Source organism: Zootoca vivipara, chromosome 12 (genome assembly GCF_965207765.1).
Source record: "Zootoca vivipara chromosome 12, rZooViv2.hap1.1, whole genome shotgun sequence".
Classification (NCBI taxonomy): Eukaryota; Metazoa; Chordata; class Lepidosauria; order Squamata; family Lacertidae; genus Zootoca; species Zootoca vivipara.
In genome coordinates this window covers 1075013-1092645 of record NC_142595.1, presented here as the reverse complement: position 1 = coordinate 1092645, position 17633 = coordinate 1075013, and the positions used below count along the sequence as shown (strand labels likewise).

At 50.5% G+C, this 17633-nt stretch overlaps 2 protein-coding genes across 11 annotated transcripts in view; one reads left to right on the top strand and one right to left on the bottom strand.

Moving 5' to 3' along the window:
• Positions 1–230: 230 nt before the first annotated feature.
• On the bottom strand, positions 231–9603 carry TCHP (trichoplein keratin filament binding). 4 transcript variants are annotated; one of them, XM_035134377.3, is made up of 14 exons: positions 9348–9518; positions 9018–9086; positions 7253–7480; positions 6543–6753; positions 5607–5663; positions 4970–5038; positions 4647–4820; positions 3942–4054; positions 3314–3380; positions 2676–2848; positions 1999–2080; positions 1700–1885; positions 1131–1274; positions 231–761 (listed from the first exon to the last, which is right to left on the bottom strand). In XM_035134377.3, exons 2-14 carry the CDS (start codon positions 9068–9070, stop codon positions 729–731), a joined length of 1590 nt encoding a protein of 529 aa, XP_034990268.3. In that variant the 5' UTR covers positions 9071–9086; positions 9348–9518; the 3' UTR covers positions 231–728. The 4 variants fall into 4 exon arrangements, with proteins under 4 accessions (XP_034990268.3, XP_088511882.1, XP_034990270.3 ...); XM_088655756.1 differs by having other exon boundaries at positions 7253–7443; positions 9348–9485; XM_035134379.3 differs by lacking the exon at positions 9018–9086 and having other exon boundaries at positions 9348–9603.
• Positions 9604–10047: 444 nt separating this feature from the next.
• ACACB (acetyl-CoA carboxylase beta) overlaps positions 10048–17633 on the top strand; it is a 66753-nt gene continuing 59167 nt past the window's right edge. For 5 of the 7 annotated variants that reach the window (XR_015946637.1, XR_015946638.1, XM_035134367.3 and 2 more), the window contains exons 1-2: positions 11565–11786; positions 14731–14872. The gene's annotated coding sequence lies outside the window, so the exon portion shown is untranslated. Of the gene's footprint in view, positions 10243–11564; positions 11787–14730; positions 14873–17633 lie in introns of those variants that run through there. The other 2 variants (XM_088655745.1, XM_035134361.3) reach the window with 2 other exon arrangements.

Below are 17633 nucleotides of genomic sequence, written 5' to 3'. Positions count from 1 at the left end.
GGTTTTGCTTTCTTGCAAACAGTGTTGACTGGCATGAAATGTTGGCTGGGCCAGATTTGGATGTCTTTGCCCTTGTTGGGCCTGTGGCCCCATTGCAGGCAGAGAAACTGTTTTGGCCAGCAAGCACACACTCCTCCCTGCCAGGAAGTAGGCTCAGGAAAGGGGAAGCACCTGGCCGCTGGGTTCGAGGTCTTTCTCTCTCACTGACAAAGCAAAGGAGCAACACCAGCTTGCAGTAAAAGAGTTTAAAAGTTTATTGAGCCTTTGGACATCCCCGTCAGAGCCTGAATGGGAAGTGCTTGGAGCCTCCCACCCTCTTCTTCCTTGCACTTCTTTGCCAACAGCAATAATAGGTAGCTGCTGCTTCCACCTCCAAGGTTAGGGAAGGTGAAGGCTTGCAGGGACAGCGTGTGGTTGAGCTGCTGCCTGCTGGCTGAGTCTGTCCACCACCATCCCATATCTCCCCCAAGTGCCTTGAAGGATCAACAGTCCCCACCTGCAGAGCCTCTTAGAGCCACAGCTGTGCCTGCTCTCCAGGAAGGGCCAAAGCCTATCAGTGAAGAGAGCTGCTGCGCAAGGGGGGTGGGGGGGGTGCAACCTTCCAGCCTCTCTCCTTTTTCATCTATACAAATACTCCCAGCACCCCCAGCAGGATGCAACCAGGAAGCGGCTCCCACAGTGAGGATTTTAATCTACTGAAACTGGAAAGCAAGCACCCTCTCGCTCCTTTAGGTCCAGGCTGCTTTGGGATAGCTGTAGCTCTGGAAAAGAACAGAGAAGGAGAAATGCTTTCAGTTCTTGCAGGTAACACTTTGCCTTCAACCCCTGGCAGATCCCTGGATGAAATTTCTGGGATGGGAGGCAGCTGCATGTGTAAATAAGAGGGGGCGAAGGCTGCCTTCTTGTGCCCCAAATATGCTGGTCCAGGCACAAAACCCAAAACTGTTTGGAAATGCCTGACTCCCTAGTCCAGGACCCATGTGCTAGGAGGCCAGACTGGCTGGCTCCCCCATATAGAGGGCTTGGCTCATCCCCAAGAGGCATTTCAGAAACACCCAAGGGACAGAATCCCTCTTCTCTTGCCCACAGGATGGGGAAATTGCCTGTTGACTGGAATGAGGCACCCTCACCTTGTTGCGATAGCCGAACTCCATCATGCGCTTGGCGGTCAGTTGCTCCAGCTCCGCGTTGCGCTGCTCCTGCTGCTTGACCTCAGCCTCTTCCTCCCACTGCCGCTGCTGCTCCTCCTGCTCCTGCCGCTGCTGCTCCATGAGCTGAAGCAGCAATAGGGAAAGGAGAGGGAGAAACCCAGCAAGACGGGTGCATCGTCACAGCCCATGGGAACTATGAGAGCTCTGGACAGCCCACCCCTGTGCCTTCCAAGTCCCTCTTCTTAAGTACAGCTTGCCCTGCTGCATGAGGTCCTGTGCCCCCAGCCCTTGATCAGTCCTTCATTTCTCGCTCCTGTCTCTGCCTGACTACTTCCCTGTTGTGTGGAAGTAGTCAGTCCCATTCTTGACTGGGGAGAGGGACCACAAAGCAGAATGATGAAGCGGACCATCTTGTAGCTGATGTGAGGATAACTTCCCTGTATTATCTAGATTTAGGGGGAACCCACCCGGACCCCTCCTGCTTTTGTTTTTTTTTAATGCCTGCCTGTCCTACAGGGGCTGCCAGCTGGCTCCTGGGCAAGACCCACCTGTGCTTCCAACTCCCGCCTGCGCTCAGTTTTCAGCGCAGCCTCCTCTTCCTTCTCCCGCTGCGTCAGCTGCTTGGCCTCTTCAAGCTCCTGGATCAGCTGCTCCCGGGACTTCACCGATTCCTGCTGCGCCTGCCTGTTCCTCTCCATCCTCTCTCGGATCTGGCGCTCCCTCTCCGCCAGGACCTGTTTCAAGCAGGAGGTGAGAGGGAGGGAGGGAGGGAGGGAGGCCAGGCTCCTGTCCCTGCTGCACAGGCAACCTGCCTTGATTCTTTCTGCCCCAGATGCAGAGAGCTCACCTCAGCCATGAGTCTGTCCTGGGCCTTGCGCTCCTTCTCCCACTCTTGCTCTCGCTTCTCCCACACTTGCTTGGCTTCCTCCCTTCAGTGGGGCGGGGCAGGGGTGGGGTGGGAGAGAAAAGAGGGAGTGACTTTGAGTGCCAGAGAGGTGTCATGGGGGGAAATGGCACTGCCCAGAGGCCTCCTTAGACCTTTCTCCATACAAGTAGGGGACCCCACAGCTGCTTTGAGAACTGAAGAGCAGTGACCCAAAGAAATCATAGAGCTACAGAGTTGGGAGGGACCCAAGGGGTCATCTAGTCCAACCCCCTGCAATGCAGGAATCACAGTTACAAGATTCCTCCAAGCTCACCACAGAACCCCTGCCAGATCCTAGGAGCCCTCTCCACCCACAGCTGCACCACTGGCTATGCTGGCTGAAGCTGATGGGAGCTGGAGCAAAACCTGGAGGGCACAGGGGGGGGAGGCTGGGCTGGCGGCTGCTCTGCTCCAGATGTCTTCCCCCCCCCCCACCGCAAGCACAACAGCTAAGCCACTTTTCCAGGGTGGTTTGTCAGCTGCAGGGAAGCAATTGCTGCTCCTATTCCCAGCAGCCTTTGCTTCAGCCACATCGCCGAAGGGAGCTCTGGTGACAGCTTGCACCACAGCCCCCCCTTCATCCTGCTCCTCCACCTCACCTGAAGACGGTCTCCAGCTCTGCCTCCCGTGCCTTTTCCAGCTGGAGCTGCTCCTCAATGACCCCCTTCATCCAGGCCGCAACAGCCACCGCTTGCTCCCGCCGGGTGGACTTCAGGCGCTGGTCCTTGTCCTCCTGCTCCATCAGCGCCAGGAGGATCTGCCTGTCCTTCTCCTGCAGGGCAGACCAGGAGAAGCTTCCGTGGGCCAGCAGAGCTCCAGGGCCTCAGGCCGACAAGAGCCCTTCCCAGCCCCTTGGAGTCGGAGCTGCTGGGGACAGAGCCCAGGACCGTCTGTGTGCAAAGGGCGTACTCTGGCATGGAGGCCCAGCCGCTTCCTTAAGGCAGGGCCAAGGTGGCTAGAAGAGATGGGAGGTGGCAGAGGCCTAACAAACCCAAGAGGATGGTCAGGCTGCCGATTGTAGAACAGCCGCCCCAAAAGCAGGAATCCCAATGGGAAGGCGTTGTCTCCAGCATTGTTGGCTTTACAAAAAATGTTGAGATTTGGCAGCAGGCTGTGATGCAATCAAGGCAACTGCCGCTGACCAGGGGCAGGGTGCAGCTCCTTGAGGCAGCCATCTAACCAGCCTTCAGCTGTGCTCTTGCCTGAAGCACAAAGCATTCCAGTGGCACCAACTTACCAGCTCCTCCTGGATCCGCTGGGCCTGCCTCTTCAGTTGGGCTTGATATTGGTGCCTCAGAAAGCGCCTGAGAAGAGAGAAGAGGAGACCCAGGGTTTGTAATTCACAGGAAGAGCCAGAGAAAAGAAGCAGGGGGGCTTCAGAACTGCCCCAGCTTGTCAAGTTCTCAAGTGCAGCTAAAAGTACATTTCAGCCGCAAAAATATATATAAACAGCACCCTTGTGCATGTGCAACCTGCCTCACTTTCACCACAAGTAAAGGCACCCACAGGGTCACTTTTGGCAAGGTGGAAGTTGCAGCTGCCTAATACATCTTGTTTGAGAAATTAAGTACTGGTGCTGACCCATCCCCTGGCCACAGGTAGGAACCCTGCAGCCCTAAGCCTAATTTCAAGCAGGTGTCCTGGGAGGAAGATGAGGGGAATGAGAGGAAAGAAGTAATGAGATACAAGGGGGGGGTGTCCCCTCACTGCCAGGAATCCACCCCACAACAGATTTCTCCTCAGCCAAATAAAGGTTCCCCCATTCCTGCCCTCCTCTCTCACCACCACCACCTCCCAAATCCTTACTTGGCAGCCAGGTGCCCTCTGCCAACCCCCTCATGCCCTCTGCTCTCCAAGAGCCATACCCAAGTTCAGTCTTCTTCCTCTCCTGCTCCTGGCACTTCCGCTTGGCCTCCAGGGCTTCCAGCTCCCAGTGCTGCCTGAGCAGGTTCTCCTCTTCCTTTTTCAGCTTTGTGGCCTGAGAAGAACAATCCAGAATCCTTCATCTCCAGGCTCACCTCCCTTTCCCAGCAGGAAAGCAGCGGGGGGGAGGGGGGGACAGAAGCTGCTAGGGAAAGGAGGGGCTGGAGCTCCCCTGCAGCAGAGGCTGCGCACTCAGCATCCCAGCTGTACACAACCTACAAGAGCCAACCAATTGGCCTCACGTGCAGCCGGGCACATCTTCCTCAGCTCCAAAAGCCCTGGAGCAGCCATGGGGAAATGTGGATTGCACTGACACCCAAGGCTGGGTCGATTTATAACAAGTGCCTTCACTTCATAGCCCCCAAAGGCCACGTGGCGTCTGCCCCTAAATCCCACTTTCTGTGGTGGTCACATATGGGAAGGAGCAGAAGAGGGAGAGAGGTTTGGTTCAGGGATCTGCACGGCACCAAGGAGAGTTATTGTCTCTCTTCCCCCAGCCCCTAATCTCATCTCTGAATTTTTTTTTCCAGGGGAGTGCCACAAAGAGAAGCAAGACAAGACGGGTGGGGGGTGGGGACTGGCGCTTGCAATCCTCCCCCAGCTCCCTTTCTAGCACCATCCACTCAATGCCAGGCCCCAGCATGTACCTCCACCTCCCGCAGCTGCAGCTCCTTCATCTGCTGCCGCAGGAACTCTGCCTGCTTCCTTTCTTCCTGCTTCCGTCTCTCTTCCTCCTCCTTCATCCTCTCCAGGGCTTCTCTCCGTGCTGCCTCGTATTTGTTTTCTGCACGGATCTTCTCTTCCCGCTCAGTGGCTTCTCGCTGGATTGGGGTCAAATGGAAGCATGAGCCTCCTGCCCGCCTGCTGCCTTCTCAAGGCTGAAGGAGCAGGGAGGAGGGGACACACGGGGCACCAAGTCCAGGAAGCCTGCCGAGAGGCACACAGTGGCTCCCACAAGAGCCTGGCCTACCTGTTGCTTCTGAGACAGCTGATCTCCCCAGGCCTCCACCACGTGCTCCTTGTGCAGTTTGGACTCAACCTGGTGGGAAGGGACAGAAAGCAGGAGCTCAGCTGTCTCAATGAACTGCTACCCGTCCCCCATCCTTTGAGCTGCAGAACTTGCTTTAGAGGGGAGCAACAGCATTGCTTCCCATTCCAAGGTTTGAGCTGGAGGAAAAGGGCAGGAGTATCCTGATACAGAGAAGCAGGGAGCCAGGGTTGGCCTTGGCATGCAGCATCCTTGGGCAGAATACTGGACACACTGCCGACGCCTGCCCTGCAGCCACCTTTTTCTCAGAAAATTTTCCCAGCCAGATATTCCCACCAGCACAAAGCAGCAGGAGTCTAGTGACAATGCTCATATCCCACAATGCCCCAGAGTGACCCAACACCAGGGGGCTCAGCCCAGCCATGTTGCTCAGAGTGCCGCTGGTGCCCCCCTTGCCAGGAAGCTTAGCAGGGCCTGAGGAAAGGCACTTTGCCTTTGAGCTGGTCCAGCCTGGATCCTGCCCCAAGAGGAGACTGCAGAGCTGCATTCTGTTCCAGTGCACACCCACCCCAGGATTCCTTGGGGCAAAAGGATGTTGGATTGTGCCCTTGTCTCTCACCTCTCGGAGCTTAGCGCTGTTGTTCTTCCAGCACTCATACAGACAATCCTCTGCAATCTGTTAAGAAAGCAGAACTCAGAATCCCTCATGCAGGTTGCACAACACCAGAGCCTCACCCGCTTGTCAGTTTATCTCTGTTCTCAGACAGAACAATACACAACAGTACAGGAATGTAAATGTGGATATCATGTTACATCAGCAATGGGGAATGAAATTACTGACATCGCTTGGGGGTGCGTCTGCAGTGGCAGAAGGATGCTGCTGGGATGCTGGGAAAGGAAGCCTTTAGCAAGACCTGGAAGCATCACTAGGCAACGTGATGGTGGCTTTGAGCTCCAAAGCTGCTGCAAGTCAAGCCTTGGCTCCCACAGGTGCCTCTGGGAAGCCTGCAAACGCAGCAGCGCTTATGGACAATGGGGCACTCACAAAGTAGACCTGTAGAGGAACCAGACTTGCCAGCAGATACACAGCCCTCCCTCCCTCATCCTGGGAAATCCTTACACTCAGCTGGTGTGTGCCCCACCCCCGCACCCCCCAGATGGTTTAGAAGAGCAGACCAACCTTTCCCATGGCAGAGATCACCTGACAATCCTCTCTGCCCTTCCAGTGCTTCTGTGAATGCTTCTGAATGTCCTATGTGGAAGAGCCCTTAGACCAGGCACCCCCAAACTGCGACCCTCCAGATGTTTTGGCCTACAACTTCCATGATCCCTAGCTAACAGGAGCAGTGGTTGGGGAAGATAGGAATTGTAGTCCAAAACATCTGGAGGGCCGAAGTTTGGGGATGCCTGCCTTAGACTCTCTGATTTAAGACCCTGACAAAGGATGTGTCTCTCTATTGTAACCAAAGCAAAGTTGCAGCGGGTTGGACTAGATGACCCTTGGGATCCCTTCCAACTCTGATTCCATGAGAAAAAGTCTTCCTTTCAGGCTGACCTGTTTTCTCCGCTCCTCTCTGGCTGACTTCAGCTCGTCATTTCTCCGCCTCTTTTCACTCAGGTCTGCATCCTTGTTCAGCCGCAGCTCCTGCAGCTCTGCCGCCAGCATCTCACGCTCCTCAAAGAGCAGCTTCTGGAGTCGCCTGCGTCTCTGCTCCAGGCTGAGACACTTCTCTTCCTTAAGCTTCTCACGGTGATAGGCGGTCATGCTAGAAAAGGTTTTAAAAAAGCAAAGCAAAGATGAAAATGGTAATATTCTGCAGGTCCCACCTTTGATCCCCTTTTCAAGTTTAGCCTTTGAAAACAGCCCTGACCTCCCTAACCTTCTTTAAGGGTGTCCTATTCTCTTTGCTGTGGCACACAACACTGGTGCTGGCTCTCCCAGTTTGCTGCAAGCTTGCAGAGAGCGCTCCTTTCTTTCCTGGAGAAGTGTAAAAAGTCTGACCCTCTTTCAGATTCTAGTGCCTGTTTACACTTCAGCTATTTTACTTGCATTTCAGCTGCCAGGGACAACTAATAGGGCTGTGGAGGAGGGGCCAGGGCCTTTGCCAGTGCTGCTCTTTCCCTTTCAGTTCCTTGTGTTTGGACAGAGTTAATAGTAAATGCAGCCAAAAATTCTACCCAGGCATTATTCAAGTTGCTGCTTCTCCCCACCCTGCTATGGGAACTCTGAAGAAGAGTCTTGGGTCTCTACTGCCCTAGCCTTGCCTTTGCTGGTAGGAGTGGCGTGAACTCCACTGGGCCTGCTTTGAGCTGTAGACCCCAGACTGTTGAAAATAGCGGCTGTTCAGCTCCCACAGATTCCGGAAACGGGCTTCTTGCTCACGGTGGTGCACAATCTGCTGCTCAAGGGCTCTGCTGCGGTTATTCCAAAACGAAGGGATTGTGGGCAACGCCATCTGGGCAACAGGAAACTCTGGATTAAACACCTCGTTCCTGAAGGACATGAGAATTAGTCTTAACAGGTGCATCAACCATCAGCCCACCGAGCTCCACTCCCCATGCTGGTCAGCTCCCCCAAGCCCCCAGGCACTCGGCATTCCATGGCTCAAAGCCTCCCCAACACACACACTGCAACACAGACCTGGAAGAGATGGAGAGTGTGCTTTCCCAGCTGCCTAGATATATTACAGCTGCAATGTTTAGTTCATTCTGTCACTTAGATCAACTAAAAAATTGGATCAAATACAAGAAGTATTTGTTGGTTGATTGGGTAGCAGCCTATTTTAAAAGTTATTAAAATAAGTAAGTGGGAGCTGCAAGTAGTTTACAGCCAGCCTGCCAGGCCACTCTGCTCCAGGGGCCTGTTGTCCTGGGACTGGAGGACAGATGGGCAGCCCACTCTGGCCTTTGCCACTGGGGAGCAGCATGACTATTAAAAGGGGTTAGGCAAACTCATGGAGGGTAGAGCTGGTCAGGAGTAGAACCTTGGCAGAGACACATGCCCGGCTGGCATGTTCTCTCCCTCCTGGGCGATCATTCGGGAGCTTCTTAAGGATTCTCCAGCCAGAACATCACAGTGACTGATGCCAGAAGACATCAGCACACTTCACGGATCCACAGAGCTAGCGCAGTTGCGTAACAGAACTTAGTAGCACAGCATTTTGCTAATCTACTTTATTTATATATAAACACACATGGAGCACTGTAACATGGCTCCCTCTCTCTCTAGCATCAGATAGCAAAGAGAAAAAACAAAGAACAGTTCCACTTCAGGAACACAGTAAGAAAAACATCCTGTCTACGTCACTTTCCACTCTGTGGAATGAAAACACATACAGTCATATGACAGACAACAAACCCATGGCTGCACACGGGGAATGAATCTCCAACAGTGCACCACCTCCACTGCCAGAGATGCACTTGTGTCCAGCTTGCAGGCATCTGGCTCTGGTGAGAACCAAATTTTGCAACAGAGGGACCACCTTCTGGACTCAGAAGGGGGCTGAGGAACCAACTGGCGCCATCCATCAGCTGATGGGCTGCATTGTGCACTTTCCCATCAACTATATTTCGATCCTGCAGGCAGGAACTACCTTGTCCAGGCATCCCCAAACTTAGGCCCTCCAGATGTTTTTGGACTCTAATTCCCATCTGCCCCGACCACTGGTCCTGTTAGCTAGGGATCATGGGAGTTGTAGGCCAAAACATCTGGAGGGCCGCAGTTTGGGGATGCCTGACCTTGTCTGTTGAAATCTGCACTGCAGCTAAGTGCTTTACGCGTGTTAATTGTGTGCGTACCAAGCATCGTCCTAGGACTTCCGGCAGCCTCCCTATTGCCTCGCCCCAGAAGAAAAAAGCCCTTTCCGAAATTGCAATGCTGTGACGCGTGAGCGCACCGGGAAAGAGCCCGCCGCGGTTTTCGCAGGCTCCTAAGCGCCTGACAGGCTAGGGCCCGGCCGGGGCAGGCCATGAAGCCCCCTGGATGTGACGCGGGGGGGGGGGGCAGCCGCTGCCTCCTGGCCCAGCCTACCTCGCAAGGTTGTGGGGGGGGGGCTTTCGGGGAGCAGGAGAGCCACGCTGCATACGCCCCTCGAGATCCCTGGATAAAAAAGGGGGAAGGAAATGCAAATATGATCAATTAAAGTCCTCAGTCACGGGGCACTCGCCGCGAAAGAGCCTCTGACGTCACACAGTCGACGCCGTGACGTCAAAAGGCGAACCGTTTTCACATCGACGCGACGCGCTAAGATCCGCACAGGGCGAAAAATGTTAAAAGACAGCTAAATCCGCGTCGGGGCCATATTTGCATATATTTAAATATGTAACAACCACAGGGCGATAACCAACTACCGCCACCCACCTGGGGCTCCGGACGGCCGCCGCCGCCGCCGCCTCCCCGACTCCTAACAGCTGAGCTCCTTCCGGGCCCGCCAAGCGGCTCCATGGCAACACTTCCGGGCTATGCTACAGGGGCCGCCGAGAGACACGCCCCTCCGAGCGCTCCGCGTTTCCCGTCCTGCCTCTCAAGACTGACGGGAGCTGTGGAATCGCCGCAGAGATACGAAAAAAGTTGAGAGAAGCAGCTTGCTTCGCACGCGAATCACTTCCGGGTCCCCGTCCGATAATCCTTCTTGCGAAGTCCTGGCGGGGAGCCAAAGAGCGTCGCTTCGGGGGCTCGTCTCGGTTTTGCAAAGCGGGGAAGAAGGCTGCGCTCGTTTCTTTGACCATGTCAGCTGAGGCTGCTGGAGGTTGTAGTCCATCTACTGAAAGCATTCAAAGACTGTGATGAACCTAAACCAGGGTTTCCCAACCGTGTGACGCGCGCCAGCTGCTGTTGAACTAGAACTCCCACCAAGTTTGGACAACTGCGTTTGAAACTGTCCTGGGTTTAGCCCAAAGAATTCTGGGAACTGTAGTTTGTGGGGGGTGTTGAGAGTTTTCAGGAGACCCTCCTCCCTGTTCCCCTCGCAAACCTACAGTTCCCTTCCCTGGGACTCTTTGAAAACTGTAGCTCTGGGAGGAGAAGCGGGGAATCCCCTGATATTGCTGATGGAAGCGGCATCCTAGCGCAGCCCTGGGCTGGTGCGGATGTGGCCAAGATGCGTCTCGGTATCGCCTCCTCCTTCCCCTTTGTCCTTTGCGGGCCAAGTGTCCTGGAAAGCGGGAGCTTCCTTCACTTCTAGGGCTATGCCTGGAAGCAAGACACCCAGCCCTGCCCTTTGCATGCAATCTTTTTCTGGAGATATTTGCTGGAGGTATTTGTCGTCTCCTGCTGCGCGTCCTGCTTTCTGCTGGGATTCTCTTCCAGGTCTTGCTTCTGTCTGCATTTCCTATCCTTAGGCCTGTCACTGGGTTTGACGCACTGGATCCCTGAGGTCGCAGAGGGTGTGGGGCTTGACATTTCTTTCAGAATCTGCAAAAATAAAGGCACCCCCTTCTCTTGCCTCTGCTCCGTTGTCTGCCTCCCCATCTTTTTTCTTTCCTTTTTTCTGTTTTTTTCTTTTTTTCTGTTGCAAAGGTGACTTTGCAAGTGAGTAGTGGACTTGAATGGGCCCAAATGAGATTAACAGATTAGAAAAATTATGTAGAGGAAATGCTTGTGGCCACGATGTAGAGATATTGTTGTAAGCCAAAAAATTTTGCTTATCTTCTGAGTTAGCCAATAAAACTCAGAGACAAGAGGAGTTAGGAGTCCATTTTGTTTACAATGTATGTTGAGTCTATGATCACAGAATCTGAATGTTTGAAACTCCTATTCTAGGCGCATTTTGTGACAGGGAATTTCATTAGCACAAGCAGTTTTTGAGTTCTGAGAGCAGTACTGCGCCTAAAATTTCAGATTAAAGCTGCAGAGTGGAAAGAAAGGATGAGCTTTTTCTGCCTCCCCACTTAAGAATATTAGGGGGCTGGGCAGGGGAAGGACTAGACCATGTGAAAAATGAACATAATATTTTAGCTGCACCTAGACATTCTGTCGTTGTGCTCATGACCTAGGTTTAAGTTGCCTTCTAGCTTCCATATCTCAGTTTCTAACACTGCAGAATCTATAAGTTTAAAAATCATATTGGTTCTGCTCCTGTGCTGTACAAGCCATAATTTCTCACAACTAAATCTCACTTACTCCATTTATACACTTTATAATCCCAGATCAGTTTACCTAATAAAACTGTAAAATAAGGTTTAAATCCCAGGGGAGTAAATTGCAAGAGCACTTTTTCTGCTGAGTTGCTTTACAAATTGACATTCCTTGTGATTTTTTAAAGTCACTTTCTACTCAAATGCAAAACAAGGCTTCAAAATCTTGAATTTAATTAAACATGGGGGGGAGGGGAGTGTTGCTATGGTTCCTGTTTTTTCTCCTTTTTGGAGGCTATTTTTGCTCCTGTAAATGCTGGAGTTGAGAGAGCAACTTGAACACAACAGCAGCTGCAACATTCCCATATTTTTCTCCCTCCTCCCCCCAATTATTTTAACACCATTATGGAATCAGGGGGTGGGGAAACTGCAAAAGCTTGCTCCCTCTTTGGTGGCTGTTTTGGCTGGTCCTGATTGGGTGGTTTTGCCTTGTGGTGGATTTGGGAGTTCATTGCTTTGGCCTCCTGTGTTATTTGTATAAAAGTAGCTGATGGGGCAAGAGCATAGTCTGCAGTCAACATGGCAGACACCTGATAGTTTGTGTGGAAGTCCTGACACCTTCAGCTTGCGCAGGTGACTCTAGTCTTCAAACAGAAGTTAAAAGTGCCTTCCGAGCATGTTTACCAGGAAGTAACCCCTTAAGTTCAATGGTGTTTACTCCCAGGTAAGTGTGCATAGGGTTGAAACTAAACCTGCAATCCCAAACCCATTTATGGGGGAGCAAGCACAGCTGGACGCAGTGGATCTTACTTCTGAGTAGGCAAGGATAGGATTGTGCTGCAAGACTGCAATCTTGGGAGTAAGTTCCTTTTAGCTCAAGCTGAATTTCTGGAGGGATTCAAGACCAAATGTTTATGGAGTTTCTGTATCACTGTAAACTGTACTGGAAATGAAAGCAGGAGTGTCATAGATAAAGAAAATCATTATCGGTATTAAAAATTAAAATTGGAATGATTATAGAGAGCAGGATTCATGTATTTCTACCATGGCTACACCTAGACTTTAAACATGTAGCATTTCGGTTTACTTGTTGGGCATGAAAATATTGACAATATTAAAATTGTTTGCAGTTTGTCTTGGGAGGAGCACTAAACTTAGCCTCATCATAATTCGATCTCTTTGCCAGTAGCTGATCCATCTTCACAAGGGACAAAATGTGTGACTGGTGCAGTTTTTATGGCCGTCTGGCAGCTGGTGACATTTGGGAGGTGTACATGTTGTTCGAAAACAGTTGTCAACCTTTGTCCCACTTGGAGAACAGCAGATGAGTTTGGGGTGCTGCCAAGCAGAGGGCTGTCCCTCCTGGCATCAGCTTCCTCGACTTTTCAGCCCCCAAAGATGTTTCCATGCAAAGTGAAAAACAAATATTCCAAGATAAACTTCCAAAGGTGCAGCTTTGGAAAATCCTTGCAGTAGTATTTGAATGGCATGAATACATCAATTGGCTTAAAATAGTTAAATTCCCTAAGAAGCATGCACCAAATTGGGGAATCCCTGGTGTGACAAATTGAAGCACTTTTAAAATGTTTATTCCTACCCGGCTGGCAAAGAGTTAACCCACCTCCAGCCTGACTGACATAGAATTCTGATGGGGGCGGGACTGTGCCCAGTTTAAAAGGAGGGAGTGTCGGTTTGGTCAGTTAGAAGGGAGAGGGAGGAGGGTGTGGTGGCTTGTATGAAGAAAGTGAAGAGGCTAGGAAAACTTAAAGTTAAATGTTTGACTGAGGTTTTTTTTTTGTACAACTGGAACAAGGCAAATAAATACATGACACGTTAAAGAAACACTTATGCTTTTAAAACAATAAAACTTCATCTCTGTTTTGCCAAAAAGGTTCGTCCTTATTTGTCCAGCGAGGTACCAGGACTCACAGCCGTGGTGGCTCAAGAGAGGGCAAAACTCACCTCAGGCAGGGAGGTGGCAGTTTGTGCCCTGGAGTTACACGGGGGAGGCTTTGTAGGGTAACCTGAGGCGCCAAGAAGTTGCCAGAGTGAAAAGGGCAAACTTTTACAGTGGGGAATCCAACTGAGGGAGACCCTGTACTGTAGGCAAGAGGTTATTCCATCGGACAGCCTAGAGTTTCCTAAGGTACCAGGCCACGTAAGCTGGAAGGCTCTCCTTACTAAGAAACCCACTAGTAAAAGGGGTTTATTTTTGAGGCGGCAGGAGAAGAGGGTGGGTGTTTTCCCCTCTGGATTCCTGTGCCGCAGTGATAGTAAGAGAGAGTGGGACACTGGTCGTCACACCTGGAAAAGGTAATTTGCTAGTATTTATATCATGCTTCCCCCTGCCCGCTTCTAAATGTGATGTCCGAAGTGGCTTAGTATAAACACAGTACAAAGTATAAAAGCAACAAGTTGGCCATTTTTTAGATATTAAAACACTGATATTATTACCGGTATAACTATATATACACCAAAGCACAGTGATGAAGCAGAAAAAGTAATAGCTAACAGGGGAAGCGGGTGAAGACAAAATAACCAAAGGCTGTTATCTAATACCTACTTACCTGGGAGCAAACCCTTTGAATTTGATGGGGCTTACACACAACAGAAAAACCATGAGCTCGCAGAAGTTCCTAATAGTGATAACCTGAACTAATGTGGCAGGGAGTTCCGCATGCCAGTTCTACATATACGTAAGGTTCTATGTGTACCTAATTTGTGCTCCTGTACAAGCTGCCTTTGTTCATGTTTCAAGTGGGAAAAACAGAAACTGCATTCTCTATGCTAGGGTGACAATTCTGTGGCAAGAGGCTAAGCATTCCATAACTCATATAAATTTAAGATTTGCTGTCTTTATTTTGCAGTATTTATTTCATTACCTTTGAGTTCTATTAGCTAGTAGTGCAAGAAGCACAGAGCAGGTGTAATCATCTGCAGGGATGCTAAGCTAATTGACAAACACTCATTGTTCTGCCTAGTGCATGAGGTGATAAGGAGGCTTTCAAGTTCTACTATTGTTTGCTACTATTGTCTCCAAGAAAGCAAAAGTTGGAGGAAATAATCAGAGGCTTGCTCCTTCATTTTTTTTCTTTGACGAGGTTCCTGCTTCATGCAAGCAACTTCAGCAATTGGCTTTGAGGGTCATCACAACGAGCTGCTGACTTCAACATTTTACCACTACCCTCCTGCTGAGGCCATAAAGCCTAGGAACTGACACTCTCACTTTTAAAAGAAATAGATCAGAGACAGAGAAGCCATGGGGGAGAGGAACCTGTGCTGGGTTCTAACTCTCACTCCCCATAACCACTTGGCAGTTCTGGCTGATGGGAAGGAGTCCAGCAACATTTGCCAGGCTGCAGGTGCTTCCTACCCCTAGTTCAATGGGTTGAAAAAGGACCTGTTTCTGTTCTGTACGTCTTCCAAACTTTCTTGAGGCAGGAATACAGATAGATGTTTTGGGGACCCTCCCCCCCCAATCAGTGGCTACTTCTTGATGTATTGCCTGGTCAAAGAAGGTGGCAGATGCAATAATTGGCCACTCTTTCCCTGCCCCCCTCCCCCTGCAAAGTATCATCACGTTACCATGCAAATGAGGGGGGTTGTTTTGGCTTCTTTTTTTGGCCTGGCTCAGGACCAAGCAAATCTGAAGTTTACGTTTTCCACAGCAGCAGCTGCCAAGCTCCTTCTCCGGCAACCGTGGCTGTGCCTGGATGGGTGCGGTGATTCTCTAGTTCTTGAGAATGAAGAAAGGAGCTTTGTAGATTGGGCCGCTTGGTGGTGAGAGGGCTCCTTGGCTCAGAGAGGCTGGTAAGTGGCAAAGCCCAAAGGAAGCTCATATTTCTGCTCATGGTTATTTGTTTGTTTATTGTGCAGAGCAACTTCTACAGTCACTATAGAAATATGTGGAGAAGAAAGTGGCCTCCGTGTCTCAGAGACCCCTGTGAAGGGGGCTGATTCTTAAGCCACTCTGGGAATTGTAGCTCGGGGGGGAGGGGAATAGGAGTCTCCTAACAACTCTCAGCAAACTACAGTTCCCAAAATTCTCTGGGAGAAGCCATGACTGTTTAAAGCACCTTAAAAGTATGAGGTGAAGGTGGCCTCGTACATAAGTCTTATTGAATTCATGGGGCTTTTCATATAAACATTGATTCCCCCCCCTCTATGCTATTTAACATCTACCATTCAGCTACCATTCAGTGGATTTGTAACTGGCTTACTGACGGAACCCAAAGGGTGCTCATCAATGGCTCCTCTTCATCCTGGAGAGAAGTGACTAGTGGGGTGCCACAGGGCTCTGTCTTGGGCCCAGTCTTATTCAACATCTTTATCAATGACTTGGATGATGGACTTGAGGGCATCCTGAGCAAGTTTGCAGATGACACCAAATTGGGAGGGGTGGCTAATACCCCAGAGGACAGGATCACACTTCAAAATGACCTTAATAGATTAGACAACTGGGCCAAAGCAAACAAGATGAATTTTAACAAGGAGAAATGTAAAGTACTACACTTGGGCAAAAAAAACGAAAGGCACAAATACAGGATGGGAGACACCTGGCTTGAGAGCAGTACATGTGAAAAGGATCTAGGAGTCTTGGTAGACCACAAACTTGACATGAGGCAACAGTGTGATGCAGCAGCTAAAAAAGCCAATGCAATTCTGGGCTGCATCAATAGGAGTATAGCATCTAGATCTAGGGAAGTAATAGTACCACTGTATTCTGCTCTGGTCAGACCTCACCTGGAGTACTGTGTCCAGTTCTGGGCACCACAGTTCAAGAAGGATACTGACAAGCTGGAACGTGTCCAGAGGAGGGCAACCAAAATGGTCAAAGGCCTGGAAACAATGCCTTATGAGGAACGGCTTAGGGAGCTGGGTATGTTTAGCCTGGAGAAGAGAAGGTTAAGGGGTGATACGATAGCCATGTTCAAATATATAAAAGGATGTCATATGGAGGAGGGAGAAAGGTTGTTTTCTGCTGCTCCAGAGAAGTGGACACGGAGCAATGGATTCAAACTACAAGAAAGAAGATTCCACCTAAACATTAGGAAGAACTTGTGACAGTAAGAGCTGTTCGACAGTGGAATTTGCTGCCAAGAAGTGTGGTGGAGTCTCTTTCTTTGGAGGTCTTTAAGCAGAGGCTTGACAGGCATATGTCAAGAATGCTTTGATGGTGTTTCCTGCTTGGCAGGGGGTTGGACTGGATGGCCCTTGTGGTCTCTTCCAACTCTATGATTCTATGATCTACATGAAACCGCTTGGTGGGGGGGTTATCCGGAGGTTTGGAGTACATTGTCATCAACATACTGCTGACACTCAGCTCTATTTCTCCTTTACATCTGCAGGTGAGGCAGTGGAAGTGCTGGACCAGTGTCTTGCCTCAGTAATGGACTGGATGAGAGCCAACAAAGTGAAGCTCAATCCAGACAAGACGGAGGCACTTGTTAGTGGGTGGTTACCTAGACCAAATGGGTGGGAGATCGCTTGCTCTTGATGGGGTTACACGTCCTCTGAAGGAGCAGGTTCCTAGCTTGGGGGTCCTCCTGGATCCTCGAGGCTCAGGTGGCCTCAGTGGCCCAGAGTGCCTTCCATCAGCTTCGGCTGGTGGCCCAGCTGTGCCCCTATCTGGACAGGGACAGCCTAACTACTGTTGTCTATGTTCTGCTAACCCCAAGGTTAGATTACTGCAATGCGTTATAAGTAGGGCTGCCTCTGAAGATGGTTCGGAAACTTCAGCTGGTGCATAAATTTGGTGGCCAGGTTGCTCACCAGAGCACGACAGTTTGAGCATATTACACCGATCCTGGTCCAACTGGTCCAATTAGTTTCCAGGCCCAGTTCAAAGTGCTGGTTTTGACCTATAAAGCCTTAAGCGGCTTAGGACTGCAAGACCTCAAGGACCGTCTCTCTCCATATAACCAACCTGGACCCTGAGATCCTCCTCCTCCTCAAGAGGTCCGGAGGGTGGCAACACGAGAACAGGACCTTTTCTGCAGTGGCTCCCTGCTTGTGAAATGCTCTCCCCAAGAGGGTTCAGCTAGTGCCTTCATTATACACCGTTAGGTGCCAGACAAAAATGTTCCTCTTCAACCAGGCCTTTGGCTAATTAATATTCTATAGCCTTTAAAATGTGTTTGTGGGAAGGGTGGGGGTATCTGTTTGGTTTGTTCTTAGTGTTATTATGTATTTTGTGTTTTTTTATCTTGTAATTTTATGTTGTGAACTGCCTTGAGATCTACAGATGAAGAGTGGTTTACAGATTTAATAAACAAAAATAATAAAAATAATAAATGTTAAAAGCAAATGAGTCCCGAAAAGCACCTTTAATTGGCTACCCGTAGTAACTTGACACCCCCATGGACCAGCGCCTAGGGTTGTACTGGACATGACATTGATCTCGTGGCAGGCAGGATGGGGGGGCAAGGTAAAGGAGAGGGATGGGCCTGTGTCCTAAAGTGGCACGTAGGTGTCTGTGCCCCTGAGACATTTTGTTGTCAGGGGCCAAAGTGGATACATTATGCTCCCCTCTGCAATTGAGTAAAGTGGGGGTTGCAAAGTGAGGACACGC

Excerpts from the sequence above, each read along its gene's own strand:
- TCHP (XM_088655756.1), bottom strand. The coding sequence starts at position 9,431 with ATGGAGCCGCTTGGCGGGCCCGGAAGGAGCTCAGCTGTTAGGAGTCGG. Across the intron at positions 9,087-9,347 it reads GCGGCCGTCCGGAGCCCCAG|GGATCTCGAGGGGCGTATGC; the intron begins GTGGGTGGCGGT and ends TTTTTTATCCAG. Across the intron at positions 5,039-5,606 it reads ACAGCGCTAAGCTCCGAGAG|GTTGAGTCCAAACTGCACAA; the intron begins GTGAGAGACAAG and ends CCTTCCCACCAG.